This window comes from Cervus canadensis, chromosome 21, assembly GCF_019320065.1.
Source record: "Cervus canadensis isolate Bull #8, Minnesota chromosome 21, ASM1932006v1, whole genome shotgun sequence".
In the NCBI taxonomy this organism is placed as follows: domain Eukaryota; kingdom Metazoa; phylum Chordata; class Mammalia; order Artiodactyla; family Cervidae; genus Cervus; species Cervus canadensis.
In genome coordinates this window covers 35,971,961-35,989,140 of record NC_057406.1, presented here as the reverse complement: position 1 = coordinate 35,989,140, position 17,180 = coordinate 35,971,961, and the positions used below count along the sequence as shown (strand labels likewise).

Genomic DNA, 17,180 nt, shown 5'->3' with positions numbered 1-17,180 from the left:
TGTGTTTTGTAGGCAGGGACCTCTCTATTGATTAAAATTTCAATCAATTTCTTTGCAGATCATTGATAGATGAATAGCTGTTTCTCCTACCAGTAGATACTGCTGGGTTGATTGTCTAAAGGTTTTCTACAATAAAATACCAAAAATAAGTGTACTTAAACATATTGTAAGATTTACAGATCTACACAAAGATAACAGGTGTTTAAAAAAAACAGAAAAAGTATATTATTACAGAAATAAATGAGACCCTATCTTAACCCTAAGCAACCAGTTTTGAATATTCCATACTTGTTATTTTCCATTCAACTAATAGCTTATTAAATCAGATATATATTTCATTCAGTAAAGGTTGATAAGAAATTTCCTATTCTCAGATAGCACTATGCTTCAATAAATTTAAACATTTAAAGCTATGTTAATAAGAAAAGCATAAAAGAAAAAAAAACATAACTTGCTTTAATACAAAGGTTTTTTAATAAAAAAAGTCAAAGTCTACATTAAATCAGGAAATCAACAAATCTGAATTATACAAGCTTTCTATATACTTAGAAAAACCAAAAACACACAGTTTATAACAAAACTCTTTAATTCAAAATAGAGTCTAATTTAAAGAAAATGTCATTATGCTCTGTTGATTAGATAGGGTTTTGTCATTTAAATGGTTCACCTGAAATATGGGAAGTATATAATAGAGAAAATTCAAGCTCAAGGGTACTTTGCAAATTATCTAGCTAATTTGCTTTATGAATCAAATTCTTAGCTTCCAAAGGGCAGACACAGTCTTTAATTGCTTTTAGATAGGCACTTAAGAAATGCTTTTGATGAGGAGGGAACTCCAAAGATTATGAATCACTCAACTCCAGGGAAAAATGAGTATCTTAACAAGGTAAACTTTCATAACTGCCCTTCTGCTGCCAAGAAACCATAACTATCCCCAAGTTCTTCCTATTAATAAGAATGAAGGAAATGGAAACTAAAATGCTCTATTCTTATTCAGTTAAAAGGTAAACTTAGGTAATTCAGCTCCTTTATATCAATCTCTCTCTCACTTGAATTAATGAAATTTTTTAATACTAGAATAGTTACCATAGTAGAACCAGAGTATGTTGCAATTTCCTTGTATCTTACCCATTCACACTAGCAAAACATCCTTTTTAAAAAAAACAGTGGGGGAGGGGGGGTGAGAAAAATCTCATAAAACTAAATGTAAGTTAGAGAGTTTTTAAAATTAGAGGCAGTTGTAATTAGAAAAACAAGAGCTAGGCAAAAGGAGATAACCCCAAAGTTTTAATAGTCCTCTCTCCTAGATACTTGGTCACATGTTCCAGATAAGAAAAATGGAGATGAACTATTAGGTGAACACATAATAAGTATCAAACAAATCCTAGGAGGGATAGGGGAGGGAGGAAGGAAGCAAGGTGTGGGGAGGGAAAGGAAGGAAAAGGAAGAAAGGGAAGGGGAGAACAGGGCAGGAAGAAAAAAGGAACAGAATGGCCTTATTGAAACACCATGGAGCTCCCTAGAAGCAGGAACATTTATAAAAGCTTTTGTATATCTGCATAATGGTCCTATGCAATTCTTCCCCACTAGAAGAACATCTATACAAATAAATTATCATTTTAGATTCTGATCACAGATCATTCGTAACAGTGATAACTATTGTATCTAAAAAAGAAATTCTACTAGTTAACAGTTAAGACAAACATTAGGCCATTCTTTGATAAACTAATACTCCTCCACTGTTACTGATGAAGCCAAAACCTCAGAGAGTTATTTTAAAATGAAAATGTTGAGCTGGAAAAAACTATCTCATTCTTGGGGGAATACCCAAAGAATTTGCTGCTGACATCACCTCCCCCATCCTCTAATCACAAGCCCCTTGGCCTGCATTTACTTCGTTAATTCCGTTTACAGTAACCACAGTGATGGAGCTAAACATGAACAGTAGGGCCCTTGAATGAGCTGGCCTCCATCAAAGATCTGAAGACAGCATTCCCGCAGGACAGTAAAATCCCCCATAGTTGTGAACATCCACTCTGTTCAGGATCTTTGGTACATCTGGAGTATAAGAAAATAATGGCACAATAATACAAGTACTATCAAAGGAAAAATTTTCATCAAAACAAATAAAAGTTAACCAGCCATGATATGTAACAACTTTCTAGAAAACCAAAGTAAATAGCTCTTTGTTCTCTACAAGTTCATTTACATGATCAGAAGTTTGACGTTTAAAAAAATAGTTTAATAAAAATACACTAGTAGTTCTACAAGCAGCCTTCATGGTCATTTCTTCAATTCAACTCACCATAATCAAATTAAAATAATGCCATGTCCTCTTATTAAAAAAGAAGTCCTCTTGTCACAAGAAAAGCAACTTTACATTTTATATGATACAGTACATCTCCCTATGAGTATACAGAATACATGTATAAAGGTCATCAGTATTTCTGAATGCAAAGTAAATATATTAGTGGAGTGCTTGAGTGAAGCTCTTCAACTTCCTCCTTATTCAAAAGTTGTTACTCCCTCCTGTGGAGTTTGTGTAATAACATGATGATAAACTTTATTTTTTAAATAACCCAGTGTATTTCCTTTTTAAAATGCCTTAAAACCATTACAGAAATTGTCTTCATATATATTCTATAGATGTCCAAACCAATAGGGCAAGTGTTCTGATACCAGCTATGGAAGATGGCTTTTATCGATTATCTAGACCCATAAGGTGTGCAGTAAAACAGCCAATACTGCAGTGTTACCTACAGGTTAGCCTACGTTGCTTTAAATGATATGTGTTTCTCCTGAATTGATTAGAGGTGTTACAGTACAAAGCCACGGCACACACAGGCGGAATGGACCTTAATACGCGTGTAGGCAGTGCAGTTAGAAAGGGATGTACATCTCTTTTATTCCAGTACCTTCATATAATAAAGTTAACAAAAATAATATTAAAAAAAGAAAAAAGCCAGCTGGCACTGCCAACCAATTCCTGTAGTAGTCTTCGAAATCCTAAGCCTGTAGAATTTCCTCTTGTAGTCAGAAGCACCACCGTCGTCAGGAGTATTTCAGTGTATTGTTACCTACGCCAAGCAAGCCTGGTGATGCGGCTACCTGAGTTCGCTTGGTTGTAAGCCCACGTGATCTTCATTCATAATTTCCCAGCCTTCATGTAGGTGGGGATGGAGCCACGCTGAGTCAACCCTTCAAATCTTTTATAGGTATAATTGAGAAAAACCCAGTCTTTGGATTTGTAGTCCGGTTCCGTGGTGTTTGGCACTGGAAAGATAGAAAAATTAACCAAGACCAAAGGAATTTCATTAATGAAATATGTTATCACTTTCATAGTCTTTTAAATGTGGTTAACTGTGAGAATATCTTACCTGGTTGTAAAATATCAGATTCAGGAAAGTCATCGAAATTTGATGTATCGTCAATGCTTTTGATTTCTATAGGGATTGCTGCTGGCCTTTCCCTGTAAAATAGTATTCAGTAACCATGGTTAAGTTTTCTTGAACTCAGTTTTCCAAAGCTTAATTGTACTTGCAAATTCTTCATGCTGTTCTATAGATATTAGAAGAGCCAAGGAAATTTATTATGGATCTGAAATTTCTGAAGTTAAGTGGATTTCATAACTGAGCAGAATTTTCTTATTAAAATATTATCATTTACTTGGAATTTTTATTTCTTTATATCAAGACTTTCTCATGCTGTTTTTTTTTAAAAGAGGAATAACAATAGTTAATGAAAGGGAAAGGAGAACAGAGAATTTTATTTAAAAATTTTTATCATTCTATAAAGTACCTTAAACATTGTGGAGACCAGAATCCAACCTAATTAATTTAGGAATAGAATTCTTCTAGTAGAGGATCCACCACTTGATAAATCAAGTCATTTGGGAAAATGAGGGGCTCAAACGGTGAAGGGACTACATGTTTGTGATGAAATCTGAATCCAAAAGCTTCTCAGTCATATAAATTTTAAGGGAACTGTGGTCATTAGGTTAAAAAAATAGTAAGTCATGAAAATGTTTTTGTATCATGCTAAAAATAGTTTAGGAAATTCATCAATTTTTATTGCTTCTATTTTTTCAGCAAGCACTTATTGATCGAGTAGGTGATAAGTGTACAAAATTGTGTAAAAACACATTTATATTTTCCCCAGAATTATTCTAACCTATTTACACTTAATGTACTAACTTAATAAATTTATATTAGTTTAGTGTAAAAAAATATAAACTCTGGTGCCCTGAGATCTAATCTCTAGTAATGATTAGAATGACCTTAGACATTGTGACCCTTCCCTCATATAAAACCAGGAGACTGGACTGGTAGTCTATAAGCATTCTTTCAACTGTAACAAGGGGGAATCATGTAATAGTTCTGCTCAATGAGATGACACATGGACAGTAAAATACAGTGTGGCGGTTTAGAGTCAGGACTCCGGAATCACACTGCCTGGATTCAGTTCTAGCCAGATCACTTACCGGCTGAGGCACCAGTAAGGCAAATTACTTCTCTGTGACTTAGTTTTCTCATTTGTAAGATGGGGATAATAACAAGGCTTATTATGAGGATAAGATGAGAAATGTGCATAAAGTACTTACAACAGTGCTGGACATATAGTAAACAGCCCCCCAAATAGACCTACTCCAGAATCAGGTAGCGTGCCTAGCACATGGCAGAAGCTCCAGTGAAGGGACACTGAGCTGTCTTGAAAGTGGAAAGGGGGGCTGGCGAGCCTAGGTGAGGCAGGGCTGAGGGCAGGGAGGCCAGAGAGGTGAAGAGCATTTTCGTCAGAATGAAGAGCAAATGACAATGCCCTAGGGTGGAAGGAGTGGGGCAGAAACCACACAAGACGCAGCTTCCACAGATGAGGCAAGAATCACACCCCAAGACCCTGAAAAGCAGGGAAGGACCCCCAGTATCACTCTCTAAGTGCAAAGAGAAGGAGGGAAATGGCACAATCAGATTTGTTTCTGAACTGTTGCTGTGCTGGGGAGAGACCAGAACTGCTGAAGACAGTTTGGCCACAAAATGAATAAAGGCCAGTGCTCACAACAAACAACTCTAAACCATTTCTTCAAAGTTACCTGCATTATTTAACTTCTCTCACAATGCGGGAGACCTGGGTTGGATCCCTGGGTTGGGATGATGTCCTGGAGAAGGGAAAAGTTACCCAGTCCCGTATTCTGGCCTGGAGAATTCCATGGACTGTATAGTGCATGGGTTTGCAAAGAGTTGGACGCGACTGAGCGACTTTCACTTTCACAGTGTTTATAAGAGGGACTGTATATTCTTCAAAATTAATAAAGGAGACACAGTATAGAATATGAGAGGACAAAAATAGTTATACAGTGTTAAATGTAATTACATCTTTGTTGCGCTAACAGCCTTCATCATGTAACTTTGCGTGTCAAAATCTAAACAGGGCCCCAGTATGTGGTTGTTTCTTAAAGTGGATGTTACATAAAATGAGTTATTCAGCTATAGCCACTGCAGTCTCACGCATTTATATCATCCAGAAAACACAAATTTATCACATGACCACAAGGTTACCTCTTGTATTTAATCTATCAGAATCAGAGATAAATTAATCACCAAATCTAGTAGAAAGTTTTCACTCACACGGCCTTATCCCACTCAAAGCCTGTAAATATACCTGATGTGCCCCCAGTCGACACCTTCAAAAAAAGGATGACTTTTTATTTCTTCTACTCCACTATTCCCAATTCTATTTTCAGAATCAATACAAAACCTAGAAAATGGAAACAGAGAAATTATAATATGCAGACTACATCTCAAGTACTCTGCATTATTTCAAACATTTCATCTTTTTTTTCTTTTTACTGAAGTTAACTCTATTGTGAGAAATGTGAGGAAAAATAGAAATCATCTATAACTGCATTATTCAGATATAACTATTGCAAACAGTTTGAGGCCACTTCCTTCCAGTCTTTTACTATAATTTCAAAACTATGGTGTTGATAAGGAGTTTCCATTATTGTTTTTTTTCACTTAACATACTCAGAACATTTCCCAAAGTCATTCAACTATTTTTCTATACATTTGTTTTCTAAAGTTTACACATGGAAACACTACAATTTATTTAGCTAGTCCACCATTGCCACTTAGATGATTTTCAATTTTTCATTACTAAAAACAGTATCAAGATAACACAATATACCCTAAATCTTTACACACATCTGATTATCTGCATATGCAAAATTCCTAGAAGTAGAATTACTGGGTCAAAGGTCAAAGACAGTTTGAAGATTTTTTTTTTTTAATAGGATGCTACCAACTGGCTGTTCCCATAGATTGTCCCAATTCATATTCCTTCTAGGAATCCACAATAGAACCTAAACACTTCATCTTAGTTGAGAAGAAGAATGGACTCTTTTGCTTAGAAAAGGTTTCATACATAGACTTTTTTTCTTTAAGTGGGGGCTAATTACTTTACAATATTGTAGTGGTTTTGCCATGCATTCACATGAATCAGCCATGAGTTCCCCATCCTGAACCCCCCTCCCAGCTCCCTCCCCAGCCCATCCCTCAGGGTCATCCCAGTGCACCAGCCCTGGGCACCCTGTCTCATGCATCAAACCTGGACTGGCGATCTGTTTCACATATGATAATATACATGTTTCATTGCTATTCTCTCAAATCATCTCACCCTCACCTTCTCCCACTGAGTCCAAAAGTCTGTTCTTTACATCTGTCTCTTTTGCTGTCTCACATATAGTGTCATCGTTACCATCTTTCTAAATTCCATATATATGTGTTAATATACTGTATTGGTGTTTTTCTTACATAGACTTTTGTGATGTGAACTGCTACTAAGAATTTATTTTCCCTTTCTCTTTAGGGGATAAAGTCACTGTAATCCAACAGGAGTGACCTTTGAAATAATATAAGACTTCTTCCCTCTTCTTTTTTTTTTTTTTTGAGTTCACGTTTGTTTATTGTTGTAACATTTTGTTTTGAACATCAAACACTGCACCAAAATTCTTCCCTCTTCTTAACTCTTTTTCTTTGTCCTGCATATTACCTTTTAAGAATCTGCATTAAAAAAAAAAGCCAAAATGCCTTTTCTTTACCGAGTCCTTTGACTGTATAGATCAGTGATAGTCTTTTTCTTCCCACAAAACTGAAATAGGCAATTTAATCTTTTAGGTCCCAGTGAGGCCTTATGATACCATAACCTCTTTAAGAGATTTAACTACTAACCTAAGAATTAAGTCCTTGGCTTTCTCAGATATAGGCACCTCTGGAGGAAATACCAGAGTTTCTTTCCAGTTCATCACTTTCCTGTATGTTTCTTGAGGTGTTTCAGAGCAGAAAGGTGGATATCCTATGCATCACAGGAAATAAGGTTTCATTAGCCTTTATGATCAAATTTGCTGTACCTCCTATCTACATGTCACAAAAAAACTAAACAGCCCTGAGTGCTCTACTTAACAATAAAAAAAAAATCACCATTTACCCATTTATAATAAAATGGCTTATAAAGTCAACAAAATAAAGGATTTAAAGCATTGCCCCTCTTTCATCTAAAAGGTCAGGCAGATACAATTTAGATACCTGGGAATTCTGGTTAAATGCCCCCTTCCTGACACAGGATCTCTAGAGAGCTCACTGATATTTATCATCGTGTATTTAACATTGGGGGATGCCAGAAATCAGCTTAACAAGTTCAGATATTTTAGCCCATAATATCTACAGTATGTTCAATCAGTGGTACTCTGATTTATATGGTATGTGCATAAATGAATAATAAAACATACCTATTAGCATTTCATACATAATTACTCCCAAAGACCACCAGTCACACAATTTGTTGTAACCAGTCTGCATGAATACTTCCGGAGCAATGTAATCTGGTGTCCCAACTGTTGAATATGCCTGCAAAGGAACAGCTTGTCAAACCAGTGTCCTCAATATATATATATATATATTTTTGAAAGATCTGAGTATGGCTCACTACTGGAAAAACCAAAATATACAGAAGTTAATTTTGAATCTAATATGTGTTTTGCATTTTATCATGTGTAAGGCTTAGTGACAGGCATGGAGTCAGATAATATGTTAAGACATGATTTCTGTTCCTAAAGAGCTCAACTAAGTTATTTATGTATTCAGCCCTAAATCCAGTCCAAAAAAGAATAAAAAGGTTGTGTTCAGTCGGCCTGGCTTCTCCACTCAATACTCGCTCTCGGGCAAGTTATTCAGCCTTTTTGAGCCTTAACTTCTGCTTACATAAAACTGGACTAATAATTCCTGCCCTAACAGAGTGGGTACAAGGATGAAACAAGCAAAGGAATGTGTCTGTAAACCACAGCCTCCCATATAAACATCAGGTATTTTCATTATAAACTCATTTCCAGGGCACTGCTTATCTATTAGAAAGCAATGCAGGTTTTCATTCTTAATTCATATAAAATCTTACAAAAACTTTAAGGCAGCAATTTTCTATTATAGGCAGTACTCTAGGGGCCATTTGAAAATGTGTAACAGCAGATTTTGACATTTCTGTGATCTGGGGAAGGACATGATTGGCATTTAGTGGTGGGGCATGTAGGCTCTAAAGGAATTTCCTGCCCCAAACACCAAGAGTCTGCTCTATTTCTTCACTGGAAAACACTGATGTAAGTCATGATGATGGTCACAAGAACAGTAAAACCTGCACATGAGTAATGATTGTGAATACTCTGTAATTGGGGGGGTACAGAATTTCCACCATAGTTTTAGGCAGTATTCATATTTCCCTTTAAAAGTAGGAAATACTGCAATTCTTTTCTCAATCATAAAATCTGATCTAAAAGTGATAGACTTAAAAGTAGAAGGAATATTCTGTCATTAATGCAGAGCTCAAAACATTTAAAAAATATTTTTGAAAACTTTAAAACACCAAAATGTTTTACAAGCACAAAAAGTTTACTTGGGCTAATGAGAGAATGAGTTCAACAATGCAAAGGTCATTTTATTTGCTTTGAGAGGGTACCAGACTCTTGCCTTTCAGTCTGTTTACCTTCCTGAGGGACTGCTGAGTAAGTTTCTCTTCATCACTTGGCAGAATTTAACAAATATTTATAGATATCTGTCGATAAGCTCCAGGCATTATACAAGAAGTTAGGAGATTAAAGTCAAAAGGCACATTCGTGACCTTGACAATGTTCACAGGATAAAAGGAAAGAGGAAAAGGGACAAATGATTCTAATATTTGCTAAGTAATGGAGGAGAAAGCTTGCAGTGTTAAAAACAGACAGTGCTGCTGGGCATTAAAGGAGTCATTAAGTTTATTTGCAGTAAAGTCTGCTTTTCAATTCTATTTTATTGTAACACTGTTAACATGACAACAAACCTTATGTTTACTTTGTCTATAAAGTTCTCAGAAACACACAATAACCTTACTTATGCTGACTGATATTTGTTCTATCAGGACAGGAAGGGAAAATGGAAACATGAAAATCACTCAGCATTTACTACAATTTACACTCATCTCCCAGGTGGTGCTAGCAGTAAAGAAACCCACCTGCCAGTGCAAGTAGATGCAAAAGACACAGGTTCGATTCCTGGGTTGGGAGATCCCCTGGAGGAGGGCATGGCAACCCACTCCAGTACTGGAGAATCCCATGGACAGAGGAGCCTGGCAGGCTACAGTCTATATGGTTGCACAGAGCAACTAAGTCAAGAGCATTAAGCACTAAGTCAAGACAAGAGCACCAAGTCAGAGCACTAAGTCAAGACTGAAGTGACTTAGCATGCACACACACTCATCTCGGTGAGTTTTATAGAAAGTGTTAGTACTGGTAAACAGACAAATACATAATTATAGATATGCTTGATAAAATACTCTGAAGTGAAATCATAAAATATAAAAGTGGCATTTTCCTTTACAGGCATGGAAATGTTACAGAAAAATTAAGAAAGCTATACTATTTCAGAACAAGCTCTATCACTGCTAGGAAGTAAGAACTAATTATTGTGAAGCTCTAAATTATAAAACAAATACCAAATGAGATTTTAGGACCAGGGCACAAAATTCTTTCTTCCAAATGTGGCTACTTACCAGTTGTCTCCTATTTTTCTTCCATGTTTCTGCTTTCCTCTTTGAGTTCATGTTCTGGAATGCTAATTTCAATGAGACAGAATTGTAATTATGAGGGGAAAACTCTTACCAAAACACAAATTCACATACATGCATTGAAAACACACCAGTTTAAGGGTTGAGGAGAAGGAGAGAAGCTCCAGTTCTCAACAGTCCTGGATTAAACCAGCTGGACTACTTTAACTCGAAAAAAAATCCTACTTACAGAAGTCACTTGGTGGGTTGTGGGTAAGATTTCTGTAGAATTCAGTCCTATGAGCCTTCTTTAATCCCGTGCACAAACCGAAATCAGATAATTTTACATGACCCTAAGGAAAAAAAGGAAAAAACCTCATAAAATCATTAGAGACAAAAGGTTTATTTAAAACTCTTCTTCTAAATGCAATCATAAAAATTCTTAGCTTAGAACTCCTACAGGTGAAGTGCAAAATTACCAATATTTGATGTTGATTATTTTAAGAAGAAAATGGAAGATAATAAAAAGACAGCCAATTTTCCCTTGAGGTCATTTCATTTCAAGGGCTCTCTCCTATTGTACCAGTTTATGAAATAATGTAGGTTAGCAGTCATATAAATTGCAGTTGCCCATTTCCAATCACAAAATCACCTCTATTACAGCATAAAACAATCAGTGACCTAGTAATTCACCAGTTTATTCACATGCCTTGGCATCTAACAAAAGGTTGTCTGGTTTAATATCTCGATGGATGAAACCCAACTGGTGGATCGCATCTATTGCCAGAACAGTCTCTGAAATGTAGAACTGTGTTTCCTCTTCTGTCAAAGTATCCTTCTTCATTAGCAATGTCATCATGTCACCTAAGTAAATGAGAGTAAGTACCCTGTATTAGTAACGCCTCAAAAGAGGGAATGTTTTGTAAAAGATGTCTTTGTAATACACAACTTAAGCCTCATTTCTGCATTTCATGATCTACCCAGAGTACTTCCAACCATCTCTAGGGCCAAATAAAAAGTCTCATTGCATAAGGAAAAGTTTCATGACATGTAATGGTTTTAAGGTACAAAGTATCTGAAATCAAATCAGAGCAAAACTGATAATCTACCACTCAACATCCAGAAATAAGTTGCTGAGGAAAATATATCAAACCGGGAAAATGAATGCGTGTAAGCGCATCTGGAAATGGGATATATCCTTTCAAATTTAAGTTTCAAAAGCACTCAGCACTCTTTGGACTAACAAAGGTAAGTCATTATCCCACCAAAAGGGTCACTTCTGGGCATTCTTGTTCCCAAGAAATTTTGCTCTTTTACAAGGGACAAAGAAGAAACACTCATAAATTTACAACTCAGAATTGACAACTGTTAATATTTTTTCATGATGCTTCAAGTCTTTAAAAAAAAAAATACCACGCAGATTCTTTATCCTCTGTTTCCATTCTAGTCCCCTTCCTCTTTTTGCTGAGTCGCCATCATCATGGATTTGCTTTGGTGTGTGTTCTTCCAGCTTATTTTTGAAATGTTTTCAGATGCATATATATTAATCTATGAATTCAGAGTCCTTTTTTATGGTTTTTAAAATTACATAAGTGATATCAACTGTACATATAATTCCACAGCTTGCTTTATTTCTCTTGGTTTCTGAGATCTTACTGTTGAATCAAATACAGCTCCTGACTTTTAACTACCGTAAAGTATTTCATGACATAATTATGCCATGTTTTATTTATCCATTCTTCTACTGATGGACAGTCATCTTGCATCTAGGGTTTCACTCTATGACAATGCTGCCATGAGGCCTCCTGTGCACATGTGGGGAAGAACCCCAGACTGTAGGACACAAGCCTCTTTAACTTTCCTGGCATCTCTGAACTGCTCTCCCTAAGAGTCAGAGATTCTTCTGCACAGAGGAGAGGCCAGGTTTCCCCCACAATCAGACTATTAATGTTTCTACCAATCAGATGGTTGAGTGTGAAATGGAATCTCATTCTTGTTTTAATTTGCACTTCCCTGAATATGAGTAAAGCTGAACGCTTTCTTATCTATTTGTGGACCAACCAGAGGTCTCCTCCTCACCCCACCTATCATTTGCCCACTGGGCTGTCTGTCTTCTTCTTTGGGGACTTGTTCTCAACTCTAGACTTGCAAACATCTAAAAAATTATATATATTAAACAGAATGATAATATTCAAAATGTGCCAGCTTTATCATTTCTTCAAAACAATCTGATTTGTGGTTCAAATTAGTATTATTATGGGAGGAATGATTAGAAAATTATGACTGTGTAAAACCTCAGAGCCAGAGGTATGAAATATCCCTAGCTTACTGACATACATAATCAATAAAATCATAGCTAGATATAAAGATGTGCTTGTGTTGGCCTGTCATTGCTATTACATTTGCTTTTACCTCCAGGGAGAAATTCCATGATTAGATAAAGGTTCCTCTTGTCTTGAAAACTGTAAAACATCTTCACCACCCAAGCACCATCTGCTTCTACCAAAATATCTCTTTCTGCTCGGATATGGGCCACCTGGATGAATGTATTTTGAAAAAATAATTGTAATATGTTACACATTTTTCAAGCTTACTTCTTAACAATTACCATATTCTCATTAGATATGGAGAAATTCAGGAAACAGTTTATTTTAGTTGATATCTTCAGGTCTGAAAAGGCGGGATCACAAAAGGAAGCTGAGACTTTTTTTTTTTTTTTGAAGCTGAGACTTTTGAGGTAGAAAAATGATTAGTCTAAAGATTTTCTAACCAGAATCTCCACCTAACCAAGGATCTTGGCTTTGTCATATAAATTTAGGGTCCTGGTCTGACTTTTATTAAAAGTTAAGTAGTGAGCAATGCCCTATAGATTGGTATGACAAAGTCAGGGTCCTCAACAAACTATTTTTAATTGTTACTAGTCCAACAAAGGGCCTGACTTAGCCTTTAACTATTAGGTTGTTTTAAGAAGTTGAAACATTTACAATAATTTTATATTATTTTGTTATAATAAACCTTTATAATATCCATAAACATGATCTACAGTAAATTCTTACATAACTTTTTGAGATTTTGCTACTGACTTTTGCCAGACACATAATTACTACAGTTACTATTAAATGAACATTTTGGAGACTGAAAAACTTTATGAACTGAGTGATTTGTTCACTCAGTGAACAAACTGAGTGGTTGGGGTTGGTACAGTTAATTTTCCGACATTTGCCCACTGATACATTTATACATTCTTTCTTCAAATATTAATCAACAATAGAATAATTTGATTTTATGCTTTTGCTATTTTCATTGTGTGCCATTATGAACTCTGGCCTAAAGCATATGAGGATACAGATTTTGTAAACCTTTTCTTTATAACAAGATATGCTCTGCTTAAAATAACTGAGGTTACTGTATTATGGTCTGATACAGTAAATGCTCTAAGATAAAAATCAAAGCACAAAAATAAACATTAAAAACTTGTTTTCTGGCATCAAAAAACTTAAAATTTCTTTGGATCTGTTTCATAAAGTGAAAAATTGTATTGAAATTCCTACCTGCCACCTTTTACAAAGCATTTTGAGATGGTAAAGGAAAAATGAACTCTGGTGCTGCCTCTGGTGTTGTCAAGATAAACAACTACATCATACACTTGGCTTGATTAATCATTTTTAAGTATCTTAAAGCCAGATTACAGGTATGTTTTCAAAATGGACCTAGGTTTCTAAAGCAGAGGAAATGTCATCCACAGTAATCTGGAACCACAACAGTGGGGACATATGTTAGTCGCTTCAGTCGTGTCCGACTCTTTGCGACCCCAAGGACTGTAGCCTGTCAGGTTCTTATGTTCATGGAATTCTCCAGGCAAGAATACTGGAGTGGGTTGCCATTTCCTTCTCCAGGGGATCTTCCCAAGCCAGGGATCGAACCTAGGTTTCACGCATTGCGGGCAGATGCTTTACTGTCTGAGCCACCAGTAAAGTGGAGAGATAAGTTGCTATTTAATTTTGCAGAGTGATAAAAACTTAATAATATATTAGAATTAAGTGGGAAAAACATTTTCTAAAATGAAATTCAATGGTGACAAAAGCAAATTAACTTATATATAGAAAAAAACAACCCCAAAGTGCAAAAGAGATTTGATTTGATGTCGGACTACAGTGAAGATTCTCCTGCAAAAATTCTAGACCAGGGCTGTCCAACAGAAATAAATGCAAACCACGCATGTCATTTTAAGTTTTCTAGTAGCCACACAAAAGATAAAAAGAAACGGGTGGAATTATTTTTAACAATGTAGTTTTTGTAACCCCCATATATCCAAAATGTTATCATTTCAGCATGTAATCAACATATAAATCATTGAGGTATTTATTTATACTCTTTTTTTAACGGAGGGGACACCAAGTCTTCAAAATTTGGTAGGGCATTTTCCTTTTCACAGCATATTTCAGTTCAGACTAGCTACACTCAAGCTCAGCAGCCACATGTGGCCAGTTACCTAAAGACTACAGGCTAGAACTCACTTCTGCCTTTAGTCTTTTCTCTAAAACTCAATCCAGGACTAATCCCATATGGCTTAGTTAGAAGTTTCCTGTTTATCTCCTAATCTTGGAGGCTCTACATCTTAACCCAGATGTTTATTTCCATCATTATCTGTAATTCTCTAACACATCTCAATATCTGACCTCCCTTGCCTTCTAACCTTTTCCTTGTAGATCAGCCTGTGTTCAACAAAACCCCTGTCACCGCATCTCTGGACGTTCCTGTCACCTTCTCATCCTGAAAGCAGGCTGTCTGCAGAGAGTCCTGTCTTCCTGGAGAGTGAGTGGTCAGAAACGACCTGCTTTCCCTGTCTTCTCTACATTAGAAAACGACACCATGAAGCATCCCATTCCCAGGTACAACTCTGGGAATTATCCTTGGTTCTTCCCTCTTTTCTCACTATCCTTGCCCCTCCTCTCACTCCCAGTATAGAGTACGACACAGAAAATCCTGCTGGCTCTTCCAAGAGGTCATACACTTCGTCTGTGACTTCTCTTCCACTTTATTGTTGTAATCCTATACTGTTGTACAGGGCTTCCCAGGTGGTGCTAGGGGTAAAGAACCTGCCTGTCAGTGCAGTAGACATAAGAGACTGAGGTTCCATCCCTGGGTTGGGAAGATCCCCTGGAGGGAACGCAACCCACTCCCGTATTCTTGCCTGGAGAATCCCATGGACAGAGGAGCCTGGCGGGCTACAGTCCACAGGGTTGCACAGAGTCGGACACGCCTGAAGCAACTGAGCAAGCATGCACCGTTGTGTAAGTCACAATCACATCCTGGCTGGCATGGCTACAGTCTCTCAAGTGTTCTCCCGGCTCCAACTCATGTTTGTCCTGCCTGCAAGCTAAGGGGCTGATCCATCTTTGCCAAGCATCCAGCAGAGATGTCAGTTCTCATTCAAGCAAAAGAGTGACTTCCCACTGCTTCTGGAGGGGGACCCACACACCGTTTCTCAACCATCAAGGCTCTGTGTGATCTGCTCCCTGCCTCCCCCTCCCGCTTCATCTCCCACCACTCTTCCCCTCCCTGAATTCTAGCCACAGTGGCTTCTTTCCATCTCTGAACAGACCAAGATTCTTTTTGCTGCAGGGCCTCTGGATCTTCGTTCTACCTGATCATTAGGTCTCACTCTTTCTCGTCAATATTCTCTTTGCAGAGGACCTTCCCTCATCTAATTCTTTCTCTTAAAGCCAGGTCATCTGCATCACTTTATCCTTTTGTAAAGTCTGTCTTCATAGTGCTTGGCAGACATGACTATTTCAAACAGCTGTCTGCTCATTTTCCCCACAACTGTCAGTGAATAAGATTCAGATTTTGCCTGTTAATCACTGTATTTCCAGAACCTAGAATAGTATTTGACACATTGTAGGCACCTAATAAATACTTGTTGAATGAATGGAACAGAAATAAAGTGAAATAATGCAGTGAAAATTCAATTGGGCCATATTTAAATGAAAAATCAATATCATACTGTTATGATAACAAAGTTAGTTTAGGTGGGACTAACAGTGCAGTTCAGCTTTACGTCCAGGGAGGTACCATCTCCCTCTGCACCCTCACACTGTTGAGTCTTTCACTAGCATATGTATTCACTCAGGGTTCTAACAATGTCTACTCAGCTGGATGCATAAAATAATAGAACAACAACAATAATCGATGTCTTCAGATTCATGGTCACCCCAAAATTGCACCAAGTCACAGGAAAGATGGAGAGAGCTCAGGAGTACAAAATTGGAGGGGTTATAGAATTTGAGTGTTAGAGTGTTAGTCATTCAGTCGTCTCTGACTCTGTAACCCACGAATTGTAGCCCGCCAGGCTCCTCTGTCCATGGAATTCTCCAGGCAAGAATATGAGAGTGGGTAGCCATTCCCTTCTTAAGGGGATCTTCCTAACTCTGGGATCAAACTTGGGTCTCCTGCATTGCAGGCACATCTTTTACCATCCAAGGGGGCCCTTTTACCATCAAAAGGGGCCCTTTACAGATTTTGAAATATGTGTAATAAAATCAGCAAATTCTTAGGAGACTGGTTTGCTTATCTGATGGGTAATAGGGACGGAGAGTGCTGAGAACTGTCCTTTATTTTTAGTGAAGTCAGAGAAGAAGGTATTTTACTGTGAACTGAAGGCTCGTGTTCTCCCTGAAAATTCCTATGGTGATGCACTAACCCCCACTGTGACTGGATTTGGAGACGGGGTCCTCTAAGGAGGTAGGTTTAGTGAGGCCATAAGCAGGGAGGGATAGTGTTCTTATAAGAAGAGACCCCAGGGGGTCACTCTCTGCCCTCTGCACACACCAAGGAAAGGCTATGTGGGCACTTGGTGAGAAGGCTGCTGTGTGCAGGCCAGGAAGAAAGGTCTCACCAGCAACGACACCCTGCCTTGCTCCTGGACTTCCAGCTTCCAGAGCTACGAGAAAAGAAATTTCTGTTGTTTAAGTCACCCAGTCTGCGATATTTTGTTATGACAGCCTGAACACATAAGCTAGATTATGAATTTGGAAGAAATTTTAACCAGAGAGAAACAATGAAACAGGCTACCAAGACATCAAAAATCAATTAAATAGTAAGATGTGTAGGTTTCTCTT

At 37.3% G+C, this 17,180-nt stretch overlaps 1 protein-coding gene across 2 annotated transcripts in view; it reads right to left on the bottom strand.

The window, feature by feature from the left end:
• Window positions 1–451: 451 nt before the first annotated feature.
• STK38L (serine/threonine kinase 38 like) overlaps window positions 452–17,180 on the bottom strand; it is an 80,857-nt gene continuing 64,128 nt past the window's right edge. For both annotated transcript variants that reach the window (XM_043440269.1, XM_043440268.1), the window contains 9 exons: window positions 12,472–12,595; window positions 10,769–10,923; window positions 10,310–10,412; window positions 10,066–10,127; window positions 7,781–7,898; window positions 7,224–7,347; window positions 5,656–5,751; window positions 3,378–3,469; window positions 452–3,273 (listed from right to left, as the gene is read on the bottom strand). In XM_043440269.1, the coding sequence (XP_043296204.1) occupies window positions 3,146–3,273; window positions 3,378–3,469; window positions 5,656–5,751; window positions 7,224–7,347; window positions 7,781–7,898; window positions 10,066–10,127; window positions 10,310–10,412; window positions 10,769–10,923; window positions 12,472–12,595 (1,002 nt within the window). In that variant the 3' untranslated portion in view covers window positions 452–3,145. The remainder of the gene's footprint in view (window positions 3,274–3,377; window positions 3,470–5,655; window positions 5,752–7,223; window positions 7,348–7,780; window positions 7,899–10,065; window positions 10,128–10,309; window positions 10,413–10,768; window positions 10,924–12,471; window positions 12,596–17,180) is intronic.